The sequence below is a fragment of the Dunckerocampus dactyliophorus genome, chromosome 7, assembly GCF_027744805.1.
Source record: "Dunckerocampus dactyliophorus isolate RoL2022-P2 chromosome 7, RoL_Ddac_1.1, whole genome shotgun sequence".
NCBI lineage: Eukaryota > Metazoa > Chordata > Actinopteri > Syngnathiformes > Syngnathidae > Dunckerocampus > Dunckerocampus dactyliophorus.
Genome location: NC_072825.1, coordinates 13,040,273 through 13,052,336, shown reverse-complemented (window position 1 = coordinate 13,052,336; position 12,064 = coordinate 13,040,273). Strand labels below are relative to the sequence as shown.

At 39.9% G+C, this 12,064-nt stretch overlaps 1 protein-coding gene across 1 annotated transcript; it reads left to right on the top strand.

Moving 5' to 3' along the window:
- Positions 1-602: 602 nt before the first annotated feature.
- trhra (thyrotropin-releasing hormone receptor a) lies at positions 603-11,665 on the top strand. The gene is made up of 2 exons (XM_054781655.1): positions 603-1,684; positions 8,120-11,665. The coding sequence occupies exons 1-2, from the start codon at positions 821-823 to the stop codon at positions 8,585-8,587; spliced, it is 1,332 nt and encodes a 443-aa protein (XP_054637630.1). The 5' UTR covers positions 603-820; the 3' UTR covers positions 8,588-11,665.
- Positions 11,666-12,064: the final 399 nt, after the last annotated feature.

Here is a 12,064-nt window from a genome sequence, read left to right as displayed (position 1 = left end):
CATATAACTAAAAACAATACCATTTTAATTGTCATTAAAAGTAAAAATTTTAAATAATATAAAATAATACAGCATATGTATACAGCATAATGCATAGTGTACATTGGAATCTACATTAAAGTGGGCACACTAAAGAGGTTTGTGTGACATACTGTATAAAGCGTACATATAATAGCAGTACTATACCAAAACTGACATTTTGCTCTTTTTATGCCATAAAAGTACAGTCACATGGGTTTCAGTCACACGTATTTTGAAAGCTACGGCGCATTATGTATTTAGTAATGTTATGATATTGTAACAAATACAGTCACACTTCACTTCTGCTATACTTCTCAAGATGAATTCTCTATTTTGTATGCCATATCACATATTTATTCAGACATGTTCACATTAAGGTGTCAAAATGTGTGATGTACTCGTGATTAGTAAGATTATTACGGCCAGTGATAAAGGTGATGGGCCATATGGCTATTAACACACCAAATAAACTGTGTGGGCGGATCTTATTTATTGTTAAGATGACTAAAGTGATTTTTATTTTTTAAATGACATGACATGGTGTGATCAATCTTGGGCGCGTTCACATTGCATGTGTGGAGTCCCTGTACTGCGCTGTGGTGGTGATGGGAGGCGGTCATGAGGAGGCGAGGCTGCTCTCACACATGAAGGTATAAGCACTCAGAGAGGAGCCTGCAGGAGGACGTCACGGGGAACACTTCATTTGACCACATCATGGAGGAGAAAGTAAGTTTGGCTGGATTATTTGAAGTTTTTGTTTTACTTTTCAAGGCTGGGACTTTGGGGTTCAGTCCAGTTCATGATTTGTAAGGTTGTTTTTCCTGCAAGGTACTTTTTTGGGGTGGGGGAAATGGATAACTTGTACACGGACAATATGACTGTGTTAAATGACACGACGTCGATGCAAAGCAATCTCACCTTGGGTGTGTGGAGAGACTACACGCTGGAGTACAAGGTGGTCAGTGTGTTTTTGGTGTCCCTCATATGCGGTGTGGGGATGGTGGGGAACATCATGGTCATCCTGGTGGTGCTGACCACCAAACACATGCGGACCCCCACTAACTGTTACCTGGTGAGCTTGGCTGTAGCAGACCTGATGGTGCTGACTGCCGCCGGGCTGCCCAACATCACCGAAGCCCTGCACGGACAGTGGGTGTACGGCTACGTGGGCTGTCTGGGAATCACGTATCTCCAATACTTGGGAATAAACGCGTCCTCTTGCTCCATCACAGCCTTCACCGTGGAGCGCTACATCGCCATATGTCATCCCATCAAGGCGCAGTTCCTGTGCACGTTGTCCCGGGCCAAAAGGATCATCATGTTGGTGTGGGCGCTCACGTCCATCTACTGCGTAATGTGGCTCTTTTTGTCAGACACTCAAACTTTAGTGTATGACAACGCGGTGCTGCTCAGCTGCGCCTACAAAGTGTCCAGGAGCCAATACCTGCCCATTTACTTCATAGATTTTACCGTGTTTTACGTGCTGCCCCTCATGCTGGCCACTGTTCTGTATGGACTCATCGCCAGGATACTTTTCCTAAACCCCTTGCCTTCAGAGCCCAAAGACAGCACTAAAAAATGGAGGAGAGGAACTAGCAAAGGAGGAGGAAGGATGATCAATGCGAGCTCCTCCAGCAGCACCACCGCTGCCTCCAGAAGACAGGTGAGGGAACTTCATCATCACTTCATATTTGCAACAGTGTGCAATAATGATGCTAAATGAATTATTATATTGTAATAGGCTAGAATACAATAACATAGAAAACATTGCACAACTAGTGGGCGTACATACTGTACACCTTATTATCATCCTACATTGACTTGTAGTAGAGACATGGAGTCTTACTGTGTATCTATTTCTGAGTGTAGCCAGGAGTGTCCAAGTGAGCCACTTTATTTTCTGCTCTTCAGCTTTTTGTTTACTTAAAGGGACTTTTGCAGCTGCCTCAAAATGACATATTTTTTTAAACCAAAGAATATATCAATAGAACACTACGGGCTAACATACGTTACCATCCGTGGTTTAAAAGAAGCGCTTGAACAAATAAATGTACTGTACATATTTAAATGTATGTATTTGTCACGTTCCCACAATGTTTCATCTTTCTTCATGTCACCTGCTACAACAAGAGAATACAACAGAAGTGCAGTGCGCATTGTGATAGCACGTTGGTCAAGCCTCACGAGCTGATGCCTTCGGAAATGTGCAGCACAGTGAATTGACAACCTCTTCCTTTTAGCTCACTAGCTAACGCTGCTCCACTTTTTGGGGAATTTTGCCCATCGTCCACAATCCTTATGTGAAACGACCACACAATGCACGGCATAGGACACAACTACTTCGACTAGAAAGCCCTCTAAAAAAAAACAACAAGATTTTTCGGTTTAATATACATTCTGTGACCATGCATTAACAATTACATTCATGATAATATGTAATACTTACAGTATTTTGCCGTATTTTGATCATTTTAAACATTACCGGAACTCCTTTCCTGCATGTCTTAATACTGTGTAACTAACAGGACAGCAGTTACATTGTGGCATACTGCTTCGTGATAATGAAGAAGTTGATAATATTACAACATGTTTACATACAGTATATGGAACAATTTTCAATTTTCAATTTTCATACGAGACGCGTCTCGTATTGAGCTTGCCACAGGCTATGCCAATCGATGCCAGCGTGTTTGATCACTCCCTTACCAAACCTATTGCCGATGCGTCTTTGTTTACACACTTTGCCTGTCTGTCACTGGCTGTACTTTACATTGGAGGCAGCTAGCTCGCTAGCTAGAGTTATGCGCCTAGCTTCTGGTCTTCGGACTCCAAATGTGACCTTTTTACCACAGTGACATTTTATTTTTTAAACAAACAAGCAATGCGGTTAGTTCGGAGATTGTTTTTGTCCCACGGGAAAGCTACAAGATGAAAGATGTCACGTTCATTGGGTACGTACTGACTTTTTCAAGTGTCACTGAACAACTTTACTATTTGTTGTCATTATACTAATTATGTATTTTGTTAATTTTATTATCTTGAGCTAAAATAATCGAATAATTATTACTGAACAGTTTATTTCCTGTGTAGTCGTATTACTCCAAACCATGCATCAAATTAAATTCAGGTTTGTGTCAAACAATACAAAAATCGTTTCACACAAATAAAAACCAAAAAAGACAATCCACCCGAACGTTTATTTTTTTAAATTTTTTTTTAACAATTACCTATTTGCCAGGGGCCCTTCGAATTGTCTGGCCAATAGAACTCATCATAAATAAAGTGAAACATGTACAGTTAATCCATGTGATTGGTATCAGCCGATCTCACTCGTGGATGATCGGTATCGGATTTGGCAGCATAAAACCCTGATCGAAACCCTGACCCTAATAATAATAACACATTGGGCTGGGACTGGATGAGTTGTTGTGACTTATGCGGATTCCACCGCACTAAAACTGATATAGTAACACTTGAAAATGTTTCAAAAACATATAAAAGATATTCAGCTTCACTGGAAGTCACTATAAGTCCAGTTCACTGTCAGTGTTTGCACTGCAGGAGGCTTCATATTGCGGCTAAACTAATCCATAGTGGCTCATGACGGGCTTCAATGACCTGTTATCACAAAATCCAAGTGCATATGCAATCCTTCAAACTGGATTATTAGTGGATATAGACAACACCTTCAGTAGATGAACTCCCCATCATGTGTCAAGAACTTTTCTCCTGCACATAGAAGCTAAAGCAAATAAGGCGCCTAAATATATTTTAATGAAGGTGTTTTTAGAGGCACATGAAGTGTGGGCACATGGAGAGCCTTTTTTGAAAAATTTATTTTGTCAAAATTATTATTTTTCTTCTGAAGGCATAAAGTTAATCTGCAGTAAAGGCAGCATATCATGTTAGACATGCATGCCCATACCAGAGCTGCATGTTTGTTTATCAGATGAAGGGAAGAAACCTTCCTGGAATGGCACTGAGGGTGTGGTACCCTGAGGATCCCCTTGCCCTATTGGCCAATTTGATCAGTTAACCCTAACTCAAATAGGATTTATTTCCATCAGTGTGGTTGGTCAATATTGTTTGACAAATGCACAGTCCCAATTACACATCCACGTGGTTTCTGTTGGTCTGCATTAACTAAATCATTTTGAACACAAGGGAGGGAATTCTGTGTACTTTACCAGATTAGCCAACGAACAAAAAAGGATCTGGGATTAGGTTTTGCAGTGATGATGCCCTAAATAACGACACAATGCACTTTGTGTAAATGTCACTTGTCTGTCACAGTTAAATATGTTATGTTGTGTGTATGAGCACGTTTATTTGATTGTCACTGATTGTCACTGTTGTCAATGACATATGAATAGCTTTTTAAGGATCGGCAGTGTAGTCATCGATCGTAAACAGTCAACATGCCATGTTGTTGTCAAACATCATTATTTGAGATTGAGAAAGATTTACATAAATTAACATTGTGACCAGTGGCTGAGTGGTTAGCACACAGCCACGCAAGCCACACAGTCAGGAGATCGGGAAGATGTTGGTTCGAATCTCGGCGTGGAGTCTGTGTGGAGTTTTCATGTTCTCCCCGTCCGTGCGTGGGTTTTCTCCGGGTACTCCGGTTTCCTCCCACATTCCAAAAACATGCATGTTAGGTTAATTGGCGACTCTAAATTAATAAATTGTCCATAGGTATGAATGTGAGTGTGAATGGTTGTTTATATTTGCCCTGCGATTGGCTGGCGACCAGTCCCGGGTGTACCCGGCCTGTCACCCGAAGTCAGCTGGGATAGGCTCCAGCTTACCCTTGCGACCCTAATGAGGATTAGCAGCATAAAAAATGGATGGATAGAACATTGTGACCAATGTCAACAATGGCAACGAGAGAACTGTCACATTGACGCTTCAATCTCTCATCAAACAGTTAAGCAATTAGCAGTACTGAATAAATGTAATTGAATAATAGAACAAAATCAAAATTTTTTAGTCAGGGCTAAAACAATAAGGTTTCATCCAGACTATGAAACATCATTAACCCTACACGATGATTTGTTCCCTCCCCTCAGCAATCATTTATATGTTAGCATATTATTATGCAAAATATGTTTGGCTCTTTAGGCTTCTATCCTAATGACTTTGTAATGAGCTTATCTTCTTGTAGTTTGCTTCATCACGGGTGTTCAATCCAACCTCACCTCATTTATTAGCTGCACCTCGAGATCACACTGCTACCCTATCAGCTAATCCTATAAAGCATTATCAGATATCGTACCGTGTATTGTGCCAGCGTGCCACAGACCGATAAAAATGAACACAAAGAAGAAAAAGGCAGTAAAGGCTCTCATAATCCCCATCTTCTCTGATGACAGCACTTCGCCATCAGGAAGAAAATTCAAGATGCATATGAAGCCACTTGCAGCTATTGTTTGTCCCTGCTTCCATCAAACATCACATCTCAGCAATCATCACAATGATAGGAGAAAATATGTCACATATTTGGTACAACAGCTGAGGACGTCTTAGGTCATTTTATACTTTAGAGGTCTGATTAGCAGAGTATCAAAGAAGATCGGGAGGTGTTCAATTCTGGAGTGGTTAGAGCCTGTCTTAGGAAGATAATAAATATCAAGCTTGTCATTTCCAGATTCATGCTGGAAGAACAAATAAGTGTATTTTTTTTTTATTATTCACATAGGAAAATTCAGCAAAAGCTTACAGTTTGAGTAGAATGATATCTAGAATATCTACAATTGATTTTTGATAAAACAATGAAAATGTGATTAAGTATTTCCAAGGTATTGAGTTGGCATTTGGTAGCAGATTAAATGGAGCTACCAATATAAGGCATCTGTATGATGAAGTGAAGAAGACCATCATTAGGGTGACGAAAGAAAAGGAGAAGGTAGGGATATCACTGTCAAAATATAAATGTAAATTCTGGTGTATAAGCCGCACCGGTGTATGAGTCGCACCCACTAAATTTAGAGGATAAAACAGATTTGTACATATACAAACCGCACCAGACTATAAACTGCACATGTCAAAGTCATAAAATGGCATATTGTGGCACACACAAGTCCGTCAATACATTAATTCACTTCCTGTATTCCAAAGGAAGTGAACAAAAGAAGGAAGTGAAAGGAAGTAAGGAAGTGAACTTCCTGTATTCCAGCTATGAAAAAACTCACAACAAGCTTGTCAACCCACTGGAAATTGCAGGAGGTCGCTACTCAATATAACAGTCTGACTCACGGTGTCATCTCACAAAGAACACTAAACTCATCACACAGCAAATTAACACTCAAAAGTTGTACCTAAGAAATATACAAACATGCACCAATACAACAAAATGAAAAAACAACTATTTTAAAGTTTTCTCATAATGTATTTCGTCTGAGCATTTAATTGGAGGACAAGCAGCATAGAAAATGGATGGATGGATGGCTGGCGCGGCAATGCTGCCTTTGTCCATCAGAGGGAGCCAGAGGAGCACATCATTGCAGTGCCCTGGCAGGCACCAATGAACGCGTTGCTCAGAAACAATGCATTATGGGAAAACCTTTAAATAGTTGTTTTTGTTCATTTTACTCGTATCGGTACTTGTTTGTATATTTCTTAAGTACAGCTTTTGAGTGTTAAATTGCTGTGTGATGAGTTTAGTGTTTGGTGTCAGACTGTTATATTGAGTGGCACAGTATTTAAGTTTTAGTAGTAGTTTTGAAGCAAAGGAGATGTCACGAGATTAGAATTTTGCCATAAATTAGCCGCACCGTTGTATAAATCGGCGGTTTCAAAGTTCAAGAAAATAGTAGCGGCTTATACCCCGGAAATTACGGTACTATCTATAGAGCCCATCTTTCACTTACTAAAAGTAGGGATGCAGCATGCTTGCTAGCTCAGTATGTCGGCGGGTTTGTTTCGCCTTTGGATTGTAAATATGCAATTTACAATGACTGTAGGGTGTTACATTTTGTTTTTTGCACTGGGGCAAATTTCTGACGTTAATTAATTGGCAGACGCTAACCGAGGTTCTGCTGTTGCAGCGCTGATTACGATGAAACAGGTGCTGCTGCACGCACCTTCCAGTGACCGCAAAGCAGCTGCACATTGCGCCAATTAAGAAACCCAAAACTAAAGTGGGACATAAAGTGCTGGTTATGCGAGGATGTATGTAGTAAGACGTATTCCTTCGATAGTTTTATTCTATAACTCATATTGCATATTGCAGTATTTGTCCTATTTTGCACAGTGTTTATTTGTGGAATGCATCCAGTGGCATCACAAGAGAAGAAGCATAATGTGTTCATGAAGAGCTGCGGGCTATTTCGGTATTAGTTGATACCGGTATCGGTAAAACACATCAGTAGGAAAGCCAATACAAGCGTCTCTAGGCAAAAGTGAAGGTAGGAAGCCTTACAAAGAAGCAGCAAGTGAAGTTATCTGCATTTCCAGGGTGTGATGTTTATGAGCAATATTTTCTTCTTAAATATTTCAGTAAATGTTCTTCCCGTAATGTAATAACTTAATATCTAATATTTTGACTTCATTCCCATAATATTGTAACTTTTTCCTCAACCACCTAATTTTCCAAAAAATAAACTTTCTTAAACTAAAATTTATTTAATATTTCACCTCTATGCTACTAAAATTACATTATTTTTCCTCCTAAAAAAAAACCTCTTCATATTTTGACATTATTCTTGTAAAATTACAGCTGATTTACATTTCCGCGGTTCTTGTTGTTTGTTTGTTTTTTTTTCTGTATTTTTCTTGTTAAATTATATTTTTAGAGGGCAAATGAAAAAACAGCTGCAGGTCGCAAATGAAAAAACAGCTGTAGGTCGCAAATGGCCCCTAGGCCGCAATTTGGACACCCGTGGTATAGCTAGCACACATACATTGGCTATAATTCCTAAATAGTGAATGTCATATTTTCTGAAACTTCATTTTACATTTTAAATGCATGGTGGTAATGTAGGTCATAAAAACTCCAGCGTCATACTGAATGCTTGTTAGTTTTATGAGAAACTGATGTGTGTGTGTACAAATACTTAACACATACTGTATATGTTAATGGATTCTATCGTAATAGGTAACAAAGATGCTGGCTGTGGTGGTGATCCTCTTTGCCTTACTTTGGATGCCCTACCGGACCTTAGTGGTGGTCAACTCCTTCCTGGACAAGGCCTACCTGGACACCTGGTTTCTGCTTTTCTGCCGCCTCTGCATCTACTTGAACAGCGCCATCAACCCGGTCATTTACAACGCCATGTCCCAGAAATTCCGCTCAGCCTTTAAAAAGTTGTGTCACTGCGGCCCTCAGCCCCTGGAGAAACCTGCTTCATACAGCATGGCGCTTACCTACAGTGTCATCAAGGACATGTCAAATGGCGAAAGTCCTGACCACTTCACGACGGAAATGGAAGAGCTACACACCCCGAGTGAGTTTGCGGCCACTGGAATCCCACCAAGCGCCAAAAAGACACTGTTTGAACAGCCTCCACTTTTGGGAAAGATGTCCAAACCTAGAGAAAGAGGAACACTGGAAGTCATCAATTGAATTCATTGATTGATATATGGGTGTTAGATTATCACAAGATGCACAAATCATATCAAGTGAAATAAAGTAAAATTATTGTATTATTTATTTTTGACCTCCCCAAATGCTCACTGGACTGTTTGAGTGGCATACTACGGGGCTGACAACACCCTGCCCCCGGACAGGAAGGAGCAGACATACATACAACTCACATTTCCACTGCCCCCACAGTGCATTGGCTGGTTGATGCAGACAACCGTTATTCGCATCATCTCGATCCCCTAAATAAAACCAGATTGTTTAATACACGCTGCACGGTGGTCTGGTGGTTAGCATGTTGGCCACACAGTCAGGAGATCTGGAAGACCTAGGTGTGAATCTCCATTTGGGCATCTCTGTGTGGAGTTTGCATGTTCTCCCCGTGCATGCGTGGGTTCTCTTCGGGTACTCCGGTTTCCTCCCACGTTCCTAAAACATGCATGTTAGGTCAATTGGCGACTCTATATTGTCCATAGGTATGAATGTGAGTGGTTGTTTGTCTATATGTGCCCAGCGGTTGAGTGGCGACCAGTCCAGGGTGTACCCCGCCTCTCAGCCGATGTCAGCTGGGATAGTCTCCAGCATACCCCCGTGACCCTAGTGGAAAATTAGCGGCATAGAAAATGGATGGATGGATGCTTAATACATTAAACACATCAACTATTAATCTTTTCATGAGTTATTATTATATATCTATTATTTATGACTGTTATATAATTTGTTCTACTGCCTTACCATTTTCCTATGTATTAAAAATTGGCGAAAAGTACATTTGGAATACAGGAAGTGAACAAAAGTATTGTAACTGATGTGAAACAGAGGAGGTGTGATGAAATCAACTTTTGCTTTTTCCTACTCCTTTTTGGACATGGGGAACGGTGAATTGTCGCGTGTGATGCATTCCAGTGTAACTTGTATGCATGTTCAAAATAAATTAAACCGTTACCATTACCATGAGAAGTGTAAGACGTCACACTCAGCAGCAAGGGAAGGGAAGTCCAGTGTCATCTGCAATCATAAAATCTCTGGGTAGATCTGGAAAAAAAAAAATCCATCCTCATTTTTCAAGCGCCCTCCCCAATGACACTGACATTTTAATTTCAGCCAAGACAGAAGGAAGCAATATAGAATGTAACATGTGAAACATAACCTTCCGTAGGAAGGCCCAATTAGAAAGGGAAGCTGTTCTCATAGGAGTTTTGTAGACTTACTGCACAATAATTCTTTTTTTATGAAGCATGTTCCAAGCATAACCACGCTCTTAAATGCTCTTGTAAACTTTTAGCCATGTTTGTAGAGTGTCTTGTGGTGGCACTTGCTTTGGAATTGAATATTGTTTTGGATTTCATCATTGCAGGAGTTTGTGCACGCGCTCGTAAAGTTGAAATTACATTTACTTATCATTTTGCACAATGTGCTACTATATTGTCGTGAGAACATATTGGAGAGAGGTCGAAATGCAGTGGAACCTTGGTTTTTGTCATTAATCCATTCCATTCCAAGGTTAGGAAAACCGAAATTTACGAAAAAAAAAAAAATTCCCGTAAGAAATAATATAAATCCAATTAATTTGTTTCAAACACCAACAGATATTAACTCAAAACACAAGTGAAGTACATATAAACAATGAATGAAATGGATAAATGAATATTTAACATCACTTTTACCTTTACTGAATACTAGCAAACAGAGAGATGAGTGGAGGGAGGAGGGGAGGACGGACAAAAGAGCCATGCGGACGCTGTTTTATTCTCGTTACAACGTTACAAACTTAACTTTCAAGAGTGGACGCTTAGGGCTGTATACTTGCTCACTTGAACCTCATCATAAACTTCAGCAGCAGGTACAATCATCATTACACACACAAGCACAGCTAACTAACTTGTATGTGTCTCTGTTAAAACCGTCCCCCCGCAACCTGTGTTAACTAAGGAACCATTTACTTTACAATGCCATTGTAACAGATGCTACATTCATACTTTGTACTCCAGCTTTTTCTTTAATTCTAGTGTTTTTTACCTTCTTTATCAAAGTTCTGGCGCTTCTAATTTAATCTAATTTTTAAAAAGCACTCAATGACAGATAGAGTTGTTTGTGTGTTGTGCCTTAACTTTCCACAAACACATAATAAACATGAATCTGTCTGTAGTGTCCCAACTCTAAAAGAACCTCTGTCCATTTTTCACAGAGAGTGAGTCACCAATGAGCGGATGCTTTCTTTGGGCCACCGACGTGGTGTTGTTTTGGCCACTTTGGACAAAATCCTTGTTTGTCCTTGCATCATTCATGCACAAAGTCAGTGACCAATAGATGAAAAGGAGAAAAAAACAGCAATTATTCCTGATATATAGACCGAGCTTCTGAGATAGCAGTTTTGGCAGCAATCTGCTGATATCGCTAAGACTGCAGTTCTATGATATGTGCTCAGCAAAACCTGCAGCGCAATGATGGAATGTTTAAATAGATCTTGATAAAGTGCCGCGCTTATGTACGCTGGTGTATCCTGCAGTATGTACTGTATATAGCTGCCGTTGCTATTATTAGAGCAAAAGAGTACAAAAGAGCTCCAGAGGGAATGAAGAGTTTGACAAGAAAGTGATGTTTTGTTCTTAGCCAATCCTGTAAAGTTTTGATTTGTGCAGTGTAATGGAAAAGTATTCAGTATTGTGTTCCTCAAATGTGCGCCACCAAGTGCATTCAGAGAAAAAAAAAAAAAAAGGGGCGGGGGATGCTTGTTTTTATTCATTGTGTTTGTGTTTTGTCTTGTCAAACCCGTCAGTGGAAGTCGATTGCCTTCAAAGTGAAATAAGTGGAAAACTGAAAAGGCATTGTTGTGTAGCGTAGCCTTCATTATAAAATACCATACTTCTGCACTTTTTATTCCACAGATCCCGCTGCTTTGAGTGGAAATGTTTTCTTAGGCATTCTACCAAACTGCTGTTTTTTTTTTAGTGATGTGTAATGCATATTGTCGTGCATGAGGGTTATACACAGATACTGAAATTTTACCCTCCTGGGGAAATACTTTTTGTACATTTCTTTGTCAAAATACTTGATTTTTGTGCTCCTGCTATTGAGTGTCTTGAATGTTTTTGTATTGTTATTTGTCTTGAATAAACACAGAACATGACAGTCATATCTTGAGAATAGTGTATTACTGCTGCCTTTTGTTGTGCATCTATTGTCACTTGTGACGTGCGGATCCAGACTGAAATATTGACACCTCCAATGCCAGATGTTCATACGCTAAAATATCGATACCTTTCAGATCTTCTCTAAAATTTTACACGGTTGGTGGGAACTACTCGGCCTGCGTAGGTGCAGCCACCTATCTGTGACATGCAGCAGCTTTACGCAAATAAGATTACCAAGGTGTGAATTGTTAAGCTAAAAAAAATGTTGCTCTGTGTGAAGCACAGCTGTTGGCTTTTTGGCTTGCAATTAATTTGTGAAGACAAG